At 32.1% G+C, this 22,696-nt stretch overlaps 3 protein-coding genes across 3 annotated transcripts; all 3 read left to right on the top strand.

The window, feature by feature from the left end:
* The first annotated feature begins 3,819 nt into the window (after positions 1-3,819).
* LOC129890312 (protein IQ-DOMAIN 24-like) lies at positions 3,820-6,814 on the top strand. Its single transcript, XM_055965881.1, has 4 exons — positions 3,820-4,209; positions 5,427-5,627; positions 5,762-5,839; positions 6,196-6,814. Exons 1-4 carry the CDS (start codon positions 3,901-3,903, stop codon positions 6,568-6,570), a joined length of 963 nt encoding a protein of 320 aa, XP_055821856.1. The 5' UTR covers positions 3,820-3,900; the 3' UTR covers positions 6,571-6,814.
* A 1,391-nt stretch (positions 6,815-8,205) lies between these two features.
* Positions 8,206-11,871, top strand: LOC129890311 (LIM domain-containing protein WLIM2b-like). Its single transcript, XM_055965880.1, has 5 exons — positions 8,206-8,340; positions 9,527-9,626; positions 9,722-9,741; positions 10,394-10,483; positions 11,593-11,871. Exons 1-5 carry the CDS (start codon positions 8,206-8,208, stop codon positions 11,869-11,871), a joined length of 624 nt encoding a protein of 207 aa, XP_055821855.1.
* Positions 11,872-13,110: 1,239 nt separating this feature from the next.
* Positions 13,111-21,587, top strand: LOC129888686 (sister chromatid cohesion protein PDS5 homolog C). Its single transcript, XM_055963655.1, has 14 exons — positions 13,111-13,678; positions 14,799-15,654; positions 15,736-15,847; positions 15,925-16,045; positions 16,130-16,228; positions 16,339-16,638; positions 16,714-16,821; positions 17,338-17,409; positions 17,498-17,584; positions 17,841-17,912; positions 18,154-18,243; positions 19,573-19,680; positions 20,407-20,475; positions 21,221-21,587. Exons 1-14 carry the CDS (start codon positions 13,187-13,189, stop codon positions 21,293-21,295), a joined length of 2,661 nt encoding a protein of 886 aa, XP_055819630.1. The 5' UTR covers positions 13,111-13,186; the 3' UTR covers positions 21,296-21,587.
* The last annotated feature ends 1,109 nt before the right edge of the window (positions 21,588-22,696 follow it).

Genomic DNA, 22,696 nt, shown 5'->3' with positions numbered 1-22,696 from the left:
TAAATGATCATTTTATTTCTCTTGCAACTTTGTGGATCTTTTCTATCAAGATTTAAAGATTTTTTTCGAACAAATTAAATATTTTATGAAAAAATATTAGAGCGCGGTTTAAAATTGTGTAAATAATGCAAATATTTGATGATAGTAAGTTTTGGTTCATATATTTGGGGAATATACAAGCAAACATTAGACATTAGTCTAGTAAGTCTGGTGCTATATGCAAGGTAATTTCCAATGTTGATTAAACAGATTTCACATATCGAACAATTAAATCGAATAAAAATATGTAACTTGTTTTACTATAGGCCCCAACCCCACTCCACCCCACTTGATTATAAATCAGGTCAGCAAAAACATTCTTGATTGTGAAACTCATGCAGAAGATTTGTTATTGGAAAAGGGAACACAAGAGACTATCGACTGTCTAAAAGCCATTTTTGTTGACTGGCTATCAACCTCGTAATAAACATGAGTTTAAGTTATATATATTATCGAAAAAATTTATATCATCAGATCAATTTATTTCAAATTAGTTTAATTTGTTATAATATAGATAATTTGTTTTTTTAAAATTATATATTTTTAAAGAATTTTATTTATAAATATCTTTTAGGAGGCCTCGGTGAAAGACAAGATGCGGGAAATGCGACTGAGATGGTTTGGACATGTGAAGAGAAGAGACACAGCTGCCCCAGTGCGGAGGTGTGAGAGGTTAGCCATGGATGGTTTCAGAAGAGGTAGGGGTAGGCCGAAGAAATATTGGGGAGAGATGATTAGACAGGACATGACGCAGTTACAACTTACCGAGGACATGACCTTAGATAGGAGGGTGTGGAGGACCCATATTAGGGTAGAAGGCTAGTTCATAGTCTCGTTATTCTCTTTTATTAGTAGGCGTATTAGCGCACTATAATTTCCTATGGTCTGATATCTATTATCAATTATTACTTTCATTACTTTCTGTACTTTGATTGCCCTGTCTTGCTTTTCTATATCGTTTTTATATCGCTTTGAACTCCTTATTCTTATCTGACTTCTTTCTTATCTGATTTTACTGAGCCGAGGGTCTCTTGGAAACAGCCGTCCTACCTTGGTAGGAGTCAGGTCTGCGTACACTCCACCCTTTCCAGATCCCACGTTGTGGGATTTTACTAGGTTATTGTTATTGTTGTTGTTATAAATATCTTTTAGATGGACTTAAGATAATATTAAAATAATTTTTACATTGACGATATATTTAATTTAAATATATAAGAGTGGCACGAATGTACGCAATGATTTACGATTTCTCCATCAATGGTCGGTGTTCATTAATTAGTATGGAAAATAAGAAGAATTGGAACAAATATAGTCAACAAAAGCTAACAAGAAAATTAAGAGAATATGAGATTTTTTTGTTGGGAGTTTTGAAGTACCACTAAAAATTTTTCTCTATGATATATATATAAATCATGAGTTCGGACTATATAAATAGTTACTAATATTTGTATTAAAATAGATTATTCACATTATATTTTTTAGGGTGCAGTCTATTTTTTTTACTATACTAATGCAGGATGTTTTATCTGTCGAATTACTATTTAAACATTCTTTTCTATTTCTCTCTTTGAAATCTTGTGTCGGTTTAGATATTTGAATGAAAAATAATAATATTACAATTATTTTAACTTTCATTAATATTTTTGTCCTTATTATTCAATTAAGTCTATCCCTATTTCTCCCCAAAATATTTTTTTTTAAAAAAATGTACAAAATATTTTGCTTTTAGAATTTTAAAAAAAGACGGCATCCTAGGGATATATGATGTCCGTAGCCTTATTTATTGTACATATATATAAAAGTTAACAAACATATCTTACTTTTGTTATTAAAGTAACTAATTAATATAAATGATTTTTACTCGTAATTTGTATATATATATATTAAAAAAATTATTAAACTTCTATAAATATTAATTATGAACTAAATTACTATTTTAAATTAATTTAAGATTATTATAGAAATTCATAAATTTTAAATTTTGAATTTGTCACGTCTGTTGGATCTCGCATGAAATCATACCAAAAACTAAGATATAAAATCATATATACACCCAAAAAAAGTAGTAAAAGATAAGTGTAATTTATATGGAATTTATTTTACTAATTTTGGTATTAAAATAACTTTCACGTGCCAACTAAATCTAGTCACCAATAATTTGTTCACATTACCTGTCTATATTAATTCGACAATAGGAATAACATATTTCTATTTTGGTCAGATAATATTCTAGTATTTTTGTCCATTTTTTGATGTAAACGTTTTTGTTGTTTTTCTTATGTAATTAGCTTTCACTATTAGAAACTTTGATTTAAATCGGTATAATTTTATTTAATTTTTTTAAATTTAATTCCTCTTAAATAAACGTTTTTGAAAAAAATAATAAGATATCTGTTCCACATTCATGAAAGACTGCTAGTGATATATCGGAGGAAGATCAGGATGATGTCAAGTACTCCGTGAACTTTTAAATTTATATATCTTAAGCATATCATAATATTTGTGTGTTTATAATATTTTGAAATCTATAGTCTTTAACTCTTAAACATGTCATAACATTTGTGTAAATAAATAAATTTTTTAATTAAGAATAAAACAAAAAGTTTAAACTTAATTATTTTTAAAATATAAAATACTCTGTAATATTTTTTTCAACGGATTTTAGTTAATAAGAATATGATGCAAATAAATTGGAAGGGTGGAAATTCCACATAGAAGAAGAAAAGATGACAAAAAAATTTATTTGCATTTTAGCTTCATTGTTGATATCTGGCTAATAAATATTGAAATAATAAGTGACAAATAAATATATAACAATAAAAAGTGTTTACATCAAAATATATATTTTTTAAAAAATGACTCACTAATATATAGAATATTCAATATGTTACTCCACTACAGACAAAACTTGTAATCTGAACAGAATGGTTATTCAGATTTTTTTTAATTAAAATAAAAAAAGAGAGACTTTTTAGTGCTACTTTGTCTTGACAAATATTATATTTTTATGAGCCATAGATAAGAAGGAAAATATAAAAAATTATTTATTCATTGCTAGGAAAACCTATAAATCTTTAACAACCATTAGGTCTGAACTTCTGATTTTAAAAGTACAGCGCGTTTGATGCTAAAAACCTTATTAAAATATCGAGATCAATCAGTTAAAATATTGAATTCATCTCTAAAAATATAGCCGTTCATATATAAAAAATGAAATTTGTAGCCTATTTACAATAAGCTAAAGAAAATTATAAAAATTCTATACATAACAAATGTATATAGTTATTTCTTAATGGGGAATTAACCAACTAGGGTTGCACTCGATCTAACTAATAAGTATTTATTTATTCTTAATCAAAAGTTTTAGGTCCAAATTTTGAGCATGAAGTTGTTTTTATTAGAGAGTGACTTAATCCTTAATGTGGAACCTTACAATGAGATTTCAAATTTAATCAAACTCCAATACATATATTGAACATCACATAAATAATTAAAAATAATCTTAGTAGGGAAAATAAAGGACTTGGTGATTTGGAAAATCTTAGCAGTTCAACATTCGGTTGGCTACTAAACTTCCATCTTGTCAATGAAGGTTCGATTCTCCACCTTGTAGTCCCCTCCTCCAACGTACCCCTATTTTATTATAAATAAATAAATAAATAAATAAAATAAAATAATAGTATAAAGGACATGGTGATCCAAAGAAGAAAAAGTCCTATAAGATAGCACATTATATTTGACTTTGCTCACAAATCTTTTCCTTCCTCTTTCCTTCTTAATTCCCTCCCTTTATTTCTCACTCAGTTTTCTTCTCTTGACAACAGCAAATGCTCTTTTTTCTAATCTCATCACAATTACAATATGTTCAAAGCATCCAAATGGTTCAAAGCACTTCTTGGCTTCAAGAAAAATGACTCTTCTTCTACTACTTCTTCCACTTATAACAAGAAATGGAGTGATGTTAAATCCTACAAAGATCAAGATTTTCAACAACACCACCACCATGACAAATCACACTACATGAATGATCGCGCTGGAGTGGACCCCACGATCTCTGAGATCCACTCCAGTGTGACCACTAGTAGTGTGATTCGTACAACAACCGTGACGACGTGGAACAGTGAGGAGTGGGCTGCCGTTGTGATACAATCACATTTTCGAGCTTATTTGGTTAGTTATATATATATATATGGTCTTTCTGTTTCAATTTATGCGAAGGTACTTATTGAGTTTAAAAGGAAACATTAAAACATCAAGTCCTATCAAACATTAAAAAAAATGTATCAGAAGAGAAAAATGATCTATTTTTTTTGTCCTTGCATTTTCTAAAATAGTTTCTAAATTTTAGAAAATGTTAGATAGTGAGACAAACTTGTTTGTCTATATAAACAATTGCACTTAGTATGAAAATTAAGAAATATAAATATTTTTAAAGAATTTATGATCCCAAAATATGTTGTAATATTTGTGTGGTTATATATATATACACACATTAACTTGTAAATTTAAACATATCATAATATTATTTAAACATATCATAATATTTATATATTGTTAATAAATGCTTCTCACTAAGGGAATATATAAATATTTCATCCTTTTTTTAACAAACTAACAAAAAAAATAGTATCAATTAAATTTTCTCCTCTGCTTAATTTCGGATGGGCTGAGTTACCCGTTATTGATGTATATGGAAGTGTGTCTAAAAATAGTCGAGTTGCTCATAAATTGATCACGGCAAACTTTTATATATATATATATATTAATTTTGAGAATGCATGGGTTGTTGAGGTCGGCAGGGCGTGGGTGGGTGGTTAGCACATGCATGGTCAAAATGTATATAGGAAAAAGGAAAGTAGACTATTTTGGACCAATGTGGACCAGAATCTCTAAAACTAGAAAAAATTGTGGTCCTAAGTGTACTTCAAAATTCTATGAAGTTTGTCTATACATTCACAGTTTCACACTATGAAAAATCATTTTCATTATTAGATTACCTTAAAAAGGTTATTAGAATTCATAATAAGTGAAGTTATAGTAAACTTGTAAAGGAAACCAAATAATTGTTTTAGAAGATTATTTGTATTTTGTTGGTGTGACTTATTTTCAAATTTCACGCATAACGAAAGCTTAGTGCGTCAAAAACTTATTGAGAGCATATTCAAAACTAGATTTTTTGTAGTAAGCATGGTATTAAATGCTACTTTTCACTTCTCTTCATATCTATTATCAATTACTAGGCTAAGCGTTACATGAGTAAGTTCAAAATAACTTCTTCTTCTTCTTTTTTTTGTGAATTCACATACTCTAGTTCTTGTATTTGTCTCTGCACCATTTGGTTGATCGTACACTCGTACTAATTTTCCATTTTACGTATAAATTTGAAGTCAAGGAGAGCTTTACGCGCATTGAAGGGACTTGTGAAGCTTCAAGCACTAGTAAGAGGTCACATTGTTAGGAAACAAACCGCGGATATGCTAAGGCGTATGCAAGCGTTGATAAGGGCTCAATCAAGAGCTCGTGCTGGACGATCAATGGTTTTTGAATCACCTCCTTTCAGCGTGAAGTCTACTCAATTTCTTCATCACGTAAGTGTAACATATCATCTTTCTAATTTCCTAAAAAATACGCTCCTGAATAAATATTACTATACTCATTTCGTTTCATTTTATATAATGATGTTTGACTGATCATGTCGTTCATTTTGAATCTTGATATATAGGGTCCTACAACTCCCGATAAATTCGAGCAAATTATTCGTGCAAGGAGCATGAAGAATGATCAAATGTTTATGCTGAAGGTATTTAATTTACTTGATATTGTATACTTTTCTATATGCATTAGCAAAGGTTGTTAACAAATCATCTTGTACTTTGCCCTTAACACCTGACAAAACTCGAACCTGAAGTATAATAGAGAGTAATTTTAGAACCATAATAAATTTGAAAGTATTTTAACACGTGGAATTCACTTAATCCGCACTAGAGCTCTGTTAAATTCAATGAAATTAAAAGTACGAGACGATTTGCTAACAACAAAAGGTATGAATGACCTTAAAGTATAGTAGAGGATAAAATTAAGATATTTCATTTAGCGGAAAGATAAATTTGTACAATTTCCCCCCTTATTTCTAACATAAAATTGGTATTAATGCAGAGGAATTCTTCAAACCATATGATCAATGCTAATGCCAAAGAGAGGAATTTATTTCATTCTTCTGAACTTAGCTTGAATTCAGACCAATTCTGTTTTAGCTATGATGAAACATGTTACTCCTCTGTTGATAATAGCCCACAACTTCAATCAACAGCATCATCGATATGTACTCGTTCGAGGAAAGGATCATTTACGCCAACAAAGAGTACTAATAATCATCCAAATTACATGTCTTACACCAAGGCAGCTAAGGCAAAAACTCGATCTATGAGTGCACCAAGACTAAGGTTGAGATATTCAAGACTAGACAGGATTGGAGTGCCTGTTAGGGACAATTGGGATGAATTTGGACGCGGTTTTTGTCACATATATTGAGATGATTCAAGTTTAAAGTCTGCAAGTTAGAGTTTCAAATTGTTTCATCATGCTAAGATATATATATGTATGTATCTAGTTCTGAATGTTTAATGTCATGAATGCCTGAACCTGCATTTTTGGTTTGTGTTAGAAACGTAATGACTAAACTTATGTGAATCATTCTGTATGTGGTTCTAATTTAACTATAAAGGATGTAATCTCTTAGTTAACTACATGTTCTATTTACTATTGAATGATGAATCCATTTACTTTTATCACTCATGAGACGGACAAGCCTTTTCTAGTATTTGGTTGGTGAATCAAAAATATTTTTCAAAAAATATCTTTTATTTTTGGCTAGAGAATAAAAAAATGTTATCCAATTTGTATTAGAAAACCACTTAGAACAAAAACTTTTGCAGAAATAATAAATAACAAAGTTTCTAACAAGTTTTCAAAACCAGAAATTAAAGCTAGTAATGAAAACAGAATCTGTAAGAGAAACATAAACAATATTGAAAAGAAGAAAATCGAGCCCACTAAATGCACAGTGTGTCATTAAGAAAATTATTCCCCTCAAGTACCCGAGGTTAATGGAATATATCCTTCCAAGATAGGGCGATCTTACTCACAGGTGTATCGGTACCTCAAATCACGGTGTGTGCGAACCACTCAACAGCAATAAAATACACTTAGAATACTAGATTTAGAGCCTGTTTAGATTGACTTATAAGTTGTTGAAATTGTTTGGCTAGTCAACTTAAAGTCATTTTGTGCTTAAAATAAACCCAAAAAAATAATTGAATCTGTTTGGTTTAACTTATCTAAAACAGTTTATAAGCCAGAAAAAAATAAGTTGGGCCGCCAAACAAGCACTTAGTAGTAAAAGAAGAAGTCCAAAAATTCGTCATTGAAAAATAAGAGGAAAATCTCTATTTATAGAAAACAAAGGGTAGTGTGAACATGTACTTATTGTGCCTTATCAGAAAGGTCACCATCCGTTGAAAAATGCACAACTCTTCACAAAAGTCACAACCTTTTAGAAAAGTCTCATCTTTCCAAAAATTCACAACTTTATTGTTATATTTTAGTCATAGTACAACCATGTAGATTCTACGAGGTACCTGTTATCTCTCACGACAATAAATATAGATATTGTGTAACTTTGTCCGTCAAGACTCGAAGATATAATCTCATTAGCATGAACTTATGTCCCATTAGTATACATACAATTGTTGAAGAGATCTAAGAAACACAAAATGTGCAATTGTACGGTAAAATAGACTTTTATATATTTTTAATTTTTACTTCAACAATTGATTAAAATTTCCCATTTTTTATATTTAAAAAAAAAATTCACTTTCTTTGTCCCAACTGAAATAACTACCTTAATTTTTATGTATGTTATGTCCTTAATGTTAGGAAAAATGTTAGCTTATCCATTCATTTTAAGAAATTGGTTCCTAGCCACTAAAAAAGAAGAACAAATCAACTAATTGGTCATTAGTACTTAAATAATCTATGAGCTTTTTTATTCCATTATAACTTTGGGGGTTAGAGATTCATTCATATGTAATTTATTAGTGATCTCAAATCTCTATTCCCAAAATTGAAATTTCAAAAAAAAAAATTAAAAAAAAAAAATTAAACAAAATGTCAAGTTTTGGAACTCAAACAAAATGCAAAGCATGTGATAAAACTGTTTATGCTGCAGAAGTGATTTCTGCAGGTGGTGTTAATTATCATAATACTTGTTTCAGATGTAGCCATTGTAATGGAAGACTTGCTGTAAGTTTTTTAAAAAGAAAAAATTAAAAATTCTTCAATTATTTCATGATTGTTTTAAACGAAGACTCGTAATTTTCTAATCGATTGATTCGGCTGATATGATAGATGAAATGAGTGTTTGTGTTGTAGTTATTAGGGCATTATCTCCCTTGTTTCATGATATTTTTGAAGGCTCATTTTTTAACGAATTTGATCGATCGATTGGTCTGATATGACAGATGGAATGATAGTTTGTGTTGTAGTTAGTTAGGGCATTTTCTCCCTTATTTCATGATTTTTTTTGAAGACTTGTTTTTAAACAAATCAGATTGATTGATTCAACTGATATGGCACATGGAATGATAGTTTGTGTTATAGTTAGTTAGGACAACATTATCTTTCTTGTTTCGTGATTTTTTTTTTGAAGATTCATTTCTTAACGAATCTGATCCTCGATTTGTCTGATATGATAGATGGAATGATAGTTTGTGTTATAGTTAGTTAGGACATTATTTTCCTTATTTTGTGATTTTATTTTTTGAAGACTCATTTCTTAACGAATCTGATCATCGATTTATCTGATATGATAGATAGAATGATAGTTTGTGTTATAGTTAGTTTGGACATTATCTTTCTTAGTTCATGAAGTTTTTGAAGACTAAGTTTTGAACGAGTTGTATCGATATAGCTATAATAGATTGAATGATAGTTTGGGTTATCGTTATAGTCAGGACATTATCTCCTTTATTTCATGAACTTTTGAAGACTCATTTTTGAACTAATCGGATCAATCGACTCGATCGAAATGATAGTTTGTGTTGTAGTTAGTAGTGGTAATTAGTAGCGGAGCCACATTCACCCAATGTTAATCCCTTTTGTAAAAAATTAACATTTTGCATATATAGATTAAAAGGATTCAAAAATGTTTTAGGTCATAAATTCGACTCGTGTTCATATCAAGAATAGCCTTGGAAAAAGGGTAAAGTCATTGGTCATCTCTTTATTACCTATAGATCACAATTCTAGCTTGTGGAATCAACCACCGATTCTTGTGTCAGAGTACATACGCTTTTTACATAATAACACTCCTTATGATATGGTCCTTCCCTCCCACCAATCTGATGTAATTGAAAAATACTTTATGTATCGGCCTGTTGTTATCGTATATATTTTTTTGTTTGATTTTTTCCTTTTAATTTATATATAGTTGAGCAACTACTCTTGCTTGGATGGAACATTATTTTGCAAGCCACATTTTGAACAACTCCTCAAAGAGAAAGGAAGTGGTGCTTTGAAGTCTTCCTCACGTTAGTTTTTGCTAAATTTTGTTTAATTAATTAACATAAATTTGTTTTTATTAATTTTTAAATCTAATTATTTATTTCATATATCAAATATGCAGTTGGGAGGAACAATGATCTGGTATATTTCTTATGCCAACTTTAATTATTTTGTTCAGTTCAGTTTATGTGACATACTTAATTAGTTAAAATGACACGTAATTTCAGAAAAATAAAAAACTTTTGAAACTTATAAAGTTGTGATCTTAAACATACTTACGATTTCGAAACGTATGATCTTAAACATATCATAACATTTATGCGATTATAAACGCTTCTCATTAAAAGTAAAATTAGAAATTTAAAGTTTATTATTTTATAAAAATATGTCGTTCATTTTTTGAAATATATTACCGGATCTAGCCTTTAACTTTACAGGTTCACGTAATTGATAGCTTTTACTCAAACTCTATATTTATATTAAAAATCCACTAAATATATATAAATATTTGTATGTAAACCAATCATTATTATATATATATATATATATATATATATATATATATATTAACTCGAGGTACAAACTAATAAACTTTAATTTCTGAATTTGTCTGATTTTGTTGAATGTTTTTACTTTATTAATTATGTGGAGATGATAATTGTTGTAATAATAGCAACAATATTTTATCTATATCCCTTTCATGTTTTTATTTGTTTAAAGGATTAATTAGTTACTAATTGTATATATCAAAATTTAAATTTCTTTATTATTTTGAATATTTTTGTGATTACAGAATAGAAGCCCTAGCAAGTTGTCCTCTCTATTTTCTGGCACTCAGGAAAAATGTGCATCATGCAAGAAAACTGTGTACCCATTGGAAAAGGTAAGGATTTTTTCAAGTCTTGGGAATAAAAAACTTTTTGTATAATCATATGGTATTAGATATTCATTGGCTTGATTAATAAAAATTTACGTCGCATAGGTCCCTTTACTTTTTGTATAACCATATGGTATTAGGTATTCACTGGCTCGATTAATAAAAAATTACGTCACATAGGTCCATTAAAGGGGGGAAGAGCTACCTACCGATTTAGTGCATTAGCTATGAAATTCATTCTATTTCAATAATTTTGGCTCAAACTCTATACATATATTAAAAATTTTCAACAAATTAGTACAAAAAATAAATATAGCGAATCTAATAGATTGTGCTAGAATAGTAAACTCAAACCTAGAAAGTTTAAATCTTAAATTGCCTTTTTTAGGTTAGCCCTTAATGGAATAATTATTATTATTTAAAGTAAGAAAATGGAGCTTTAATATTTCATTTTTCACAAGCTTATTTTTTCCTTGGTTGCTCAAACACTTCAAAAATATTGATGAATGCGTGATGAATTCTCTAAAATAGTGCTTCTTCTTTTTTTTTTTTTGAGAATCCTATATAAGCACCCCCAATATTTTTAAAAAGTTCGAGCAACATATATAGATTTTTGTCATCCTTGTAATATTTAATTAGATACTCTAAAGATTTTTCCTACGTTGCTTGCACACTTCAAAAATATCGACGGAGAATCGGACATAAATGCGCCAACATTTTTGAAAATCTCGAACAACGTAACATATATAGATTTTGCCTTCGTTATAACATTTATTTAGATACTCCAAAGATTTTTGCTAAATTGCTTGAGTGCGTCAGGTCTTCCAAAAATAGTATAATTTTGGAGAATCTGACATAAATGCGCCAACAATTTTGAAAATCCCCGGCAACATATATAGATTTTGTCATCCTTATAACATTTATTAAGATACTCTAAAATTTTTCTAGGTTGCTTGGTGGACACTTTAAAAATGTTGATGGATACATCACAAATCCTTAGAATCTGGCATAAATGCGCCAACATTCATTTTTGACAAGTCCGAACAACATACATAAATATTATCATCTTTATAACATGTAATTTACATATTATATATGATTGGGAAAAAAAACAGGTGACAGTAGATGGAGAATTTTACCATAAATCATGCTTCAAATGTGCACATGGTGGATGCAAACTTACAACATCATCATATGCAGCATTAGATGGACTTGTTTATTGCAAGCCTCATTTCTCTCAATTGTTCAAAGAAAAAGGTTCCTATAATCATCTCACAACAACTACAAATAAAAAAAATCATAGTGTTGATGAACAAGAAGGTTCAACTACTACTACTACTAATGTTGATGTTGATGAGCCACCACAGCCTCCTGCTGAAGAGACTCAAGATTAAGTAGTCATGATTAATGGTTAATTAATTGATATTATTGTCAATTATGAGACTTAATTAATCAATCATCTTGATTTGATGAGAGACATGGTGTAATTGGTTTTCTTAATTATTTGTTTCTTTCATTTGAAAATTTTGTAAATGCCTATTAAGGCACCATATATATATTTGTAATGCTTTTTTCCATCAATTTTGCTTTAATAAGAAACACATTGTTCTCTTACTATTTTCTTTTTTTTGGTTTAATCATATGTCATGACTAATTCAAATTTGCGTCAGAAGATACTGGTAGGTCCACAACACACTAAAGAGGTAAATTATTCGATATATATATATATATATATATATATATATATATATATATATATATATATATATATATATATATATATTGAGTTTTGAGGGTCAAGTTATAAGGAATTGTATTGAGAGCAGAGTTATAGTCCTGCTGAAAATGACGTTCCAGGGTGAGGGCGTCATTATGCTCCTTAATGAATCGAATAATTCTTCAACCTTCGTTTGATTCCGTCGGCCGACATACATCACCCTCCTATTGAAAGTTGGTACTTAATTCTCGAAACTCGAACTTGACACTGCTAGTCAAAATAAGGAATGGATCGAGAGGAGTGTCACAGTCCATGCCAACGTGGGTGTTAATATGCCTTTAATGAATCGAATGGTCGTTTGATCTTCGTTTGAATATTTCATCAACCAATATAGATGTTGTGATCTCTGCTGTCCTATTGAAAGGTTCTTCATTTTTCAGAACTCGAACCTGTAAACATTGCTAGTCAAATAAGGAATTGGATCGAAATGAGAGTCAACGTTAGGCTAAGGGACTGCTATGTCGTTGGAAATGAATCAAATGGTCCTTCAACCTTCATTTGATTCTGATGGCCGACATAAATCTCATGAGAACCACCTCCTCTCCGGCCCCCTCCTACTAAAAGATTCTTAATCCTTGAATATCAAACCTGACATCACTAATCATATATATATAGATATAGATATATATAGATATTTAGTGAATTTCTTATTATATATACATGATACGCACAAAAGTTATTGAGTTTCTGTGAACCCGGTACTCTGCATCTGCAGCGGAGTGTAAGTACTTTTTTAATTAAAAAAAAAGGTTTAAAGCCACATTGTTCAACATCACGTGCCAATCACGTGACACCCTTACCCCTACACCACCAATTGCAAAACTCTCACAATCTCAATTTCAAATAACTCAATAAATTGGGATTTTGAGGTGCAGTCCAATTATCAATGCTATTCAATATTATCTGATGAAATTCACTTTGTTTTTTCAAGAATGAACAACCTTAGCCTTGACAATACCTTAACACCCAACCCCTTCTTCTCAGTTTCATCTTTGCACCATTCAAGAATCTCAAAATCCCTTTGTTTACCCAGAAAAGTTCTTGTTTTTGCTGATAAAAATGATAATTTAAACTCAATAACTAGTGGGTTCTTGCCAAAAACTCAGTTTTCCTCCAAAAAAGTTACTGTTTTTGCTGGTAAAGATGATAGTTCAAACTCAATAGCAAGTGGGGATTTGTCAAGAACTCATTTTTCCTCCAAAAAATCCAAGAAAGCTGCTGTTTTTGCTTCTAAAGATGATAATTCAAGCTCAATAACAAGTGGGGTTTTGTCAAGAACTGTTTTTTTCTCCAGAAAGACAAAGAAAGTTACTGTTTTTGCTTCTAAGGATGATAGGAGTAGTAATAAGCTTGACCAGTGGGACCAAATGGAACTCAAGTTTGGTAGATTAATTGGTGAAGACCCAAAATTGACCTTAGCTAAGGTTTATTTCTCTTCTTTAAACTTGCACTAATATGTTCATTGATTTTATGTTTTCCCTTATTTATTCAGAAAATTATGTTCTTAATTGGTTTTTAAATTTTTCTTTGCTTAGTTAAGAAATTAGTTACTCCTTCTGTTCCAATTTATATGACATTGCATGACTATAAGTATAACATGTCATATCATTTGTGTGGCTATAATAAGCTTCTCATTATTGTTTTCAAATATAGAAATGTGTCTGTCCTTTTGGAACAGACTGATAAGGAAATAGTGTCAATTAAACTGTGAATGAGGTAGTATGTAGGATTCATATAGCTGACAACAGTTGGTAGTATTATAGTTAAGAGACTTTTTGAATGAATGCAAATGGAATCTTGAGGAGTCCAGTGGCTTTTTGACTTGTGTGGCGAGAATGGGGAGTCTTATCCCCTCTAAAGTTTTAAACTTTGATTTGCTTACCAACACAATGAGGGTTCTAGAGGAAAAGAGAACTACTCCTGCATCTAGAATTGAGACATAGTTGATAGGATGGATAGTTAAGAGACTTTTCGAATCAATGCAATTCAAATTTGAGTTGTACAATTTATATAGCCGACACAAAAACTAGTTTAGGATTGAGATTTAGTTGATAGTATAGATAAAAGAGACTTCTCGAAATCAATGCAATTCAAATTTGAGGAGTTGAGTGATTTTCCTCCCTGTGTGGTGAGAATGGAGAGTTCTAGCCCTCAAAAGGTTTATACTTTCCTTTGGTTAACAGCACAATGAGGTTTATTATAGGGAAAAAAGCTAATCCTGCATTTGGAATTGTATAATCATATATTTTTAAGTTGATATCTGCTAACATGTTATCAGTTTCTTAGTATTGACCTTATGTGTGACTTCAGTTTTAAAGTTTCAGGCTTTCGTGCCTAAATTAAACGTCCCTGATCTACTATTGTATGTTCCTATTTGCTAATTGTGAGTTATTTGCAATTGAAGAGGAGAAAAAGGAAACTTGTGGTAGTAATAGCAATTTGAAAGAAATTCTTAGATTGGTTCTTGTCTGTCCTTGCAAAACTTCTGTTGGTTCAATGCTGTATGCATCTGTCTATTACTGATTGTGATTCTTGATATCATAGATAATTAGTAGGAAAACAAACCCGGAGACATCTTATCTTGAAATTGAAGAGTCATTTGACAAGAAGAAGGGAAAAACGTCCGGTGAAATTGTTGAGGTTCCATTTGATGCATCCAAGGAAAAGAAATCTCTCAATTCATCAAATGGATTAAATTTGGTTCGCCCTGTGCCCAAGAAGGGTGTTACGTTCGAGGTTGATGAAAAACCGCTAAAGAGTGAGGGTTATAAACAAAGCCAACCAATTTCAAGACCTGAAGTAAGTAGAAAAAGTAGTGTTCCAAATGTCATACTGCGGAAACCAAGTTTGTATTCTGAGGAGGATGAATCATCAAAATTCAAAATTAAGCCAAACTTGACGCTGAAAATGGGCAAAGAACTGAAACCTGAGAAGTTTAGTGATGTTGTATTGTTGAAGAAGCCGGAGCCAGTGAGGATCAGCTCCAATGATAGTGAAAAGAATGGACAATCAAGCGATAAGTCTAGTGATGTTACATTGTTGAAGAGGCCGGAGCCGATGAGAATCAACTCTGACAATAGTGAAAAGAATGGACAATCAAGCGATGTCTTACCTGTAGCTAGTGATGACACTGTAGATGCTAGTCTGACAGAGGTGTATGCATCAACTAGTGAATCCAAAAACAGCTTGCTTCTGAATAAACCAGAGCCTGGTAATTTAAATCTAAAGATAGATCCAAATCAAGAATCTTCCGAGGATCAGCATACTAGTATTTTGGATGAAAGTACTTTGAACGCTGCTAATTCTTCTTCTGAGCTTATAAATATGGCAGAGAATGAACTCTGCCAAATGTTACAACCTAACAGAAGCAATCCTCTTGAGAAGCAAGGCTCTGGGACAGGTAACAGGATTCTGTTCTTGACAGATAGTCATCTGAGTGGTAATTTAGCATCTTACTCAGTGTACTTGATTGTTTTTCAAGGATTCCAGCAGACTGATACACAGCCTGCTGAAAGAAGTTCTGATTCCAATACACCTTCTAAGATTGGACCCATGGAATCTTTGGATTCTGCTCTTCTTGGAAAACCGAGAAGGTGCTTGTGGACATTGTTTTTCCCTTATATACTTTGCTATTATTTTTTTTCTCGATTAATAACTTGTGCTACTATAGATTAGACCAACCTAAAAAGGCAACATCAAGTGTTAGTCAAGAGGATATACGTCCTGTCAAATCTGAGGGCTATAGAAATGCTTCAGAGATTGAAAACTTCCTGTCAAAATCACCCATTAAGGTAGATTAAGTTTTTCCTTCTTTCAGCATCCGTTCCTTAACTAGGATGAATGTATGATGAATACTGAGTGCTGCAATCTCGTAGGAACATGAAGATAATGACTGGGTAAGAGCTGAAGAGCTTGTTAAGAGTGGAGGAAGAGAGGATGTGGAACTAGTCAGCTGTAGCACCAGAGGCTTTGTTGTAAGTCTACTTTCTACCCCAACTCATCATATTACTTGATTTTTGTTTATGGAAGGTGCACATCTGCTCTCAACTTAATTCTTATGGAAACTCTCGACGTCTTTTTACAGGTATCTTTTGGTTCCTTGATAGGATTTTTGCCATATCGCAATCTTGCTGCCAGGTGGAAATTCTTAGCTTTTGAATCTTGGTTGAGGCAAAAAGGCTTGGATCCATCCCAGTACAAGCAAGGTCTGGGGATCATTGGAGGCTATGATGGTTTTGGCAAGGCAGCTTCTCCTGAGGCAGGAGTAGATTTGCAAATTGCTAAAAATGCCGATGAGGAGATCTCGCCAGATATGAAACTTGAAGATCTTCTCAGAATTTATGACCAAGAGAAACTCAAGTTCCTATCATCATTTGTTGGTCAGGTGAGGAGGGTTGGTTATTTATTCTCAATCTGAAAACTCTGAGAAAGACCATAATTTGTGATCTGTGTCATGTAGAGGATCAGAGTAAGTGTGGTGTTGGCTGACAGAAATTCCAGAAGGCTAATATTCTCGATAAAGGCAAAAGAAAAGGAAGAATTGGTCGAGAAGAAGAGGAGCCTTATGGTAAGAAGACTACATTGTTTAAAGCTTGCACTTTTTTTGCTTAATCTTTATCAAACTGGCCATCTCACAAACATCCTAGCTTCTATGGAATTTGGTGTTCGGTTTTCTATGCTAAACTGATCATGAATATTTCAATTGACTTCAAGATATCTAACTTCTTTCTCCTTGTCCTATATTAAAAGATATCTAGTAAATAGATAGGAACCCTTGTAGAAGGAAATAAGCTTGGTCTCACTGTTAATAAGATAATAGAGGGATGACAACTACAAGTTTCTTAGTTTAATACTTCGTCATTCTCTTCAACATTTCTGTTTGCCTTCCTCTCAGTCCCAAAAATAAGGGGGAAAAAACAGGTGATTTTCAATAGTTCCTGTTGTTTGGGTTTGGAAAGAAGCTGGAATATATGCAATATTACCAATGTCTTTTAATAGTTACTGTATGCTACCTCTCGGTTTAAGTTATTCTGAATCTTGCTCCCACAATGAAGTCACCGAGCTAATGTAATTTGCATTGCAGGCAAAACTTCAGGTTGGGGACGTGGTAAAATGTTGCATACAAAAAATTACCTATTTTGGTATATTTGTCGAGGTATATCAATGACATACCATGAGCTTCTTTTGGAAGTAACTCCAATCAACTATTGATTACATCTTAAATTTGCATCATTCGAATATAGGTTGAAGGCGTACCTGCGCTAATTCACCAGACAGAAGTGTCATGGGATGCCACTTTAGACCCTGCGTCATATTTTAAAATCGGTCAGGTAGTTGCTTCTCGATAAAGATACATAACAAATTTTGTAATTCTTACCTTCTGATGTTAAAGTGAAATGAAATTTAACTGATCATTATAGATAAGTATAGTTTTTGAATTGTGAAAGATCCATGCTGGCTCAGAGTTTGTTGATTATGTTGTTCATGTAAATGTGTTGGAGATTAAGTGCATAATACGTTCTCTGAAAATGTCAGAGCTAACTATTTAAGAGATATCTTACTTTTTGTGGAAATTTTTCTGTGTAGATTGTGGAGGCAAAGGTTCACCAGTTAGACTTTTCACTTGAGCGCATCTTTTTGTCGTTGAAGGAAATAACGGTAAATTTCTTCCCATCCTGCTTCAATAACAGTCCTTTTGAGCCGAGGGTCTATCAGAAACAGCTTCTCTACCCCCACAAAGGTAGAGGTAAGGTCTGCGTATATCCTACCCTCCCCAAACCTTGCATGTGGGATTACACTGGGTATGTTGTTAAGGAAATAACGTTAATCTGTCTGTTTTTTTCCTGATATTTTAAGGTAAGATTGATATTGACTATGCCTTCATAAGTACTTTCTGCAGCCAGATCCCATGATGGAGGCCTTGGAAGCTGTAGTTGGTGATCATGATAATTTGAATGGAGAACTCCAAGAAGTAGAGCTGGATACCGAGGTTCATGTTCTCACCCTTGCAATTGAGTAGTTTTATTCCTTTTGAACTTGATTCAATTTACCAAAGACACCTTAGATCAATACATCAGGGTTATCATCTCAGCAATGAATTGCATGCATAATTCACGTAGTATTTGTTGATACTCATGTCATGATTCCTTACATGTATTGCAAATAGATTTCCTTACCTCATTTGTAAGAACAGGGAGCATTTGCTTTCCCTACTCTAGTGGACAGTGAGTCATAACTCAACAACTGGAGCATCATTTTAGTGTTTGGTCAGGGTCTTCCTTCATTGACAGCAGTTGGAAGGATGTTTCTTAATAGAATTCATTCAGGTTTAAATGATGTACTGTATAAAGAATTTTCTGCATTTTCTGGGGCCTTTTCTTTAGGCATAATACATAAATAGACACTTGGCTTCAACAGGCAACTAAACGCACCAACTTTGAGCACATCTAGACACCTCAATTTATCTCCGTTGTGTCAGTTGAACACTCAAACATACTAAATGATCTTCTACGTACCTCCAAAATTTATGTGTCATGTCAGTGTCAGGTGTCCACGAGACACAATGGAGACGAGTTGGAGTGCTTAGTTGCCAGTTGAAACCAAGTTGAGGTGTCTAGATGTGCACTTTCAAAGTTGAAGTGCTTACTTGCCAATATAGGCCAAGTTTGAGTGTATGTTTCTGTATCATGCCTTTTATTTACTATATTAATGAAGTATTAGGTGCTCCATATATCCTAATATGGCTTGTGTTGAGGTCAGTTCGCTTTAAGGACTGCAGAGATGTATCAATAGTTTGCGCTACTCGACAATCGCCCTGCTGGGAGATCTATCTGCTGGATTTGAAGTAATTGGCATTAAGATCAATGCAATTGTGGTTGACTGAAAATAAAATTGGAAGGGGGTGAGAGGGCACTAAATTGTGTCAATATCATGAATCCTATGTTGCTCGGACTCTCCAGAAATGTTGTTGCACCCATGTTGGATCCTCCAAAAAATGCACTACTTTGGAGGATCTGACAATATCTTGTGGATATGTTAAAAACACATTTCAAAAGCTTGAGACAAGCACCCATGGATTTGGTTTGGTATAGGAAGGGGAAAAGGCCGAAGCTTCTCAATGTGTATAATAGATCATCCTTTTCTGCTAACTGTCTTTTGTGCTTCCCGATATACTATAAACCTTTACAACTCAAATCAATTGTAGGGCATTTCCTTGAAGTACGAAAATATGAAATCATTACTGAATCTGATCTTCGATTGTAATATACGTTTGCGTTTGTTGATAGCTGATAGTAGATTTTCATGCAATGTTGTGCAGTGGCCCGACGTGGAATCTCTTATCAAAGAATTACAGCAGTTCGAGGGTATCTCCTCTGTATCAAAAGGGCGGTACTTCTTGAGCCCTGGTTTGGCTCCAACATTTCAGGTATCACCTTACATAAGACATAAGCAATATAACTAAGAGATATGGAATCTAAAAAAAATTGACTAGTTCACTCACTGCTAAACAACCAACAACAATTTGTGGTCGTTTATTTAATAGTTACGGGCAGTAGTTCTACTTTGGTAGTATCTCGATTATGATTAATTTGGCTGATGGTCATCTCCAGTCAAGATATATGTAGGGATGTCTTGAACAAAATTGTTAGTGTGGACTATGCATGAGTTATTTATGAGACTGAAAATGTGTCACTTCCTTTCTTAAGATGGACATTTACTCATCCATTAATAGAGGAACCAATTTCGTACCCCGTTGACACTGAGTATTTAAAAAAAAATTGTGGGGTAGGGGAGGGGATTACAAGGTGGGGAATCAAACCTTCACCAAGGTGAAAGTTTACCAACTGAGCTACTAAGATTCCCCTAACACCAAGGCTTTAAAGCAAATTCTACCTCGTTTCGTATGACTAACCACTTTAAGACTTTTTTGGAACAAGTCATTGCTTTTTTTGAGATTGTTTTCACATAGCTGCATAACCATTCTCTTTTGCAACTTAATATGAAAGTTTATGGCACGTTTTTAGGCGCAATACTTACAGTTATGCATTAGGTTGATAGGTTCACACTCAAAGTGTGTATAAGATAGTGCATTCAACTGTGCATTGCTGGCTTTATTGTTTTTGGACGATTTTAATCATTGATTTTCTATCAGGTTTATATGGCATCCATGTTTGAGAATCAATACAAGTTACTTGCTCGGTCGGGAAATCGCGTACAAGAGGTAAAATTTCAAAGTCATCCTTATTTTTCCCTAATGTTGCATCATAATTGTATCTATCATTTCTCTTTCTGCAAAAGAAAGGTAAATTTGCAGTTTTGAAATCCGTTTCGTGGAATCGTGATTAAAATGTTTAATTCTCCTGTTCATCTCAATCGAGTATTTCACTGAAGCTTCTTTGTTGTCTGGAAGCATACAATGCTTGATGTGTTGTAGTCTAACAAACTTCTTGGATAACTTATCACCTTTTCCTATGAATGAAAAATTCTATAATTTAACACCCGAGAGTGTGGCCTAGTAGTCAATGAGAGTTGAGAACTATGAGGTCTTAGGTTCATATCCTAGCGGATGCAAAAAAAGTAGGTGTCTTCACATATTTGTCAAACCTTGGTAGACAGAGTTATTTGGTACCTGTGCTGTTAGGAGACAACAGGTACTCTGTGGAATTAGTCGACGTTCGGACATTATATGTTTTCCAACTTGTAACTCCATTTAGATACTCGAACTACGGTTTGTGCTGATTGAGCACCTGAACACATGATAAAATGTTCCTATTACATACTTCCGATTCCGATTTTTGAGAAGTTTTTGTGTGTGTTCTCAAGCCCCTATTACGTAGAAAACTTGAACGGGTTGTCGATGTATTCAGATTCAAGACTAAGTACCATTTAATTAGATATGCATATGCATAGGTAAGTCATTTTTATAGCTACACTAATTGGTGCTATTTGGACTTTGTTTTGTGCAGGTGGTAGTGGAAACATCATTGAGTAAAGAGGAAATGAAATCTGCAATTCAATCTTGTACAAATAAAGTTGAATAACCAATCAAAACGTAATAATAAATTATACAAAGAAAGTGACTAATCTTTCCGCTTTTTCACCCGGTATTTGATACCTGCATATTGAAGCGTGACTAGGTTCGTATTTGTGTTGAAAAGCTTCATATTGGGAGTAAAGTGCTTTTTATTAAAGGCGACTTCATATTCGGGGTTTATACTTGATGCCATATTAAATGAGTCAGGATTCTTGTTACTATATGTATATTGTGTATAACTTGTGGCCATCTACATGCCTCACCAAGTTATGTTATATTATATTATATGTTATCTATAACTGTATCCAGTCAACAGACAACGTTACAGAGAGATTTGACTAATTTATTTGTTCAAGTTAAAGAAATAAATAGACTTTTAAAATTTGTAAGTTTTTTTTGTTAAATGTGCCTTGAAATTTATGTGTTATAAGACTTTTAAAAATTTATAATCTTAAATATGTCATAACATAAAAAAATAGTCACATAAAATTCAAGAGAGGCAGTACAAGATTTGTTAATTGATTAGACATACATATGAATACAAATTAATTAAATATTTGTAGCCTATCTTTAGGTATATTGATAGGACTCTCCTAAAATATTGTCGCAAATATATTACTTCTGAAAAAATTGTCACACATCTATCGCCATTTTTTGAGAATCTGAGCAACATAAGCTAATTATGTATGTCCTACACTCTATTTCTCCATTAAAACTTGATGAGAATCCTCATTCAACTCACATTTATCATCATGGTAAAATGCAAATTTTGAATCAAATTATTTTCAAATTTTGAATACAATTAAGTCATTTTTTCAAAACAAAGTTCTCCAATTAAAGAAATAGTGTCACATAAAATGAAATAAAGTCATACAGGATATGTTAAAATCTTGAAAACTAGCATTAATGGTACACATAACTGAACATTTAACTTAATTAAACATATGTAGCCTATTTTTAGCTATATTGCTCAGATTTTTCTAAAATGTTGTTGCGTTTGTATCTGAACCTCAAAAAATTGTATTATTTTTGAAGTATATGACACACGCACCCGCTCATGACATTTTTAAAAATTCTGAATAACATAGATAGATGGCTATTTTTGCATGTCCTCCATTATAACTTGATGAGCCCCCTCACAATTATTATCATGAGTAACCAAACTAACAAGAAAATCAAAAACATCAGTGGCTATAATAGCAGATGCAACATCATCTTTATGAATAATACTTCTTCTTTTATCATTCATATTATTATTTGTCATAATTATCCATGCCCTTTTTGTGAGTTCTTCAATGAATAATTCACATGCCTTAGAAAAAACAATTGGAGCTTCACCAGAAATCATCTTTACATCATCACTTGATTTCTTCATTATTTTCTTGATTCTTGCTAGTGGCAATGAATG

This window comes from Solanum dulcamara, chromosome 5 (assembly GCF_947179165.1).
Source record: "Solanum dulcamara chromosome 5, daSolDulc1.2, whole genome shotgun sequence".
Taxonomy (NCBI): domain Eukaryota; kingdom Viridiplantae; phylum Streptophyta; class Magnoliopsida; order Solanales; family Solanaceae; genus Solanum; species Solanum dulcamara.
The sequence above is the reverse complement of the archived record's forward strand: the minus strand, read 5'-3'. Positions and strand labels throughout refer to the sequence as shown.

Excerpts from the sequence above, each read along its gene's own strand:
- LOC129890312 (XM_055965881.1), top strand. The coding sequence starts at position 3,901 with ATGTTCAAAGCATCCAAATGGTTCAAAGCACTTCTTGGCTTCAAGAAA. Across the intron at positions 4,210-5,426 it reads CACATTTTCGAGCTTATTTG|TCAAGGAGAGCTTTACGCGC; the intron begins GTTAGTTATATA and ends ATAAATTTGAAG. Across the intron at positions 5,840-6,195 it reads ATCAAATGTTTATGCTGAAG|AGGAATTCTTCAAACCATAT; the intron begins GTATTTAATTTA and ends GTATTAATGCAG.
- LOC129890311 (XM_055965880.1), top strand. The coding sequence starts at position 8,206 with ATGTCAAGTTTTGGAACTCAAACAAAATGCAAAGCATGTGATAAAACT. Across the intron at positions 9,742-10,393 it reads TTGGGAGGAACAATGATCTG|AATAGAAGCCCTAGCAAGTT; the intron begins GTATATTTCTTA and ends TTGTGATTACAG. Across the intron at positions 10,484-11,592 it reads CTGTGTACCCATTGGAAAAG|GTGACAGTAGATGGAGAATT; the intron begins GTAAGGATTTTT and ends GAAAAAAAACAG.
- LOC129888686 (XM_055963655.1), top strand. The coding sequence starts at position 13,187 with ATGAACAACCTTAGCCTTGACAATACCTTAACACCCAACCCCTTCTTC. Across the intron at positions 17,410-17,497 it reads ATTTTGGTATATTTGTCGAG|GTTGAAGGCGTACCTGCGCT; the intron begins GTATATCAATGA and ends ATTCGAATATAG. Across the intron at positions 17,585-17,840 it reads CATATTTTAAAATCGGTCAG|ATTGTGGAGGCAAAGGTTCA; the intron begins GTAGTTGCTTCT and ends TTTTCTGTGTAG.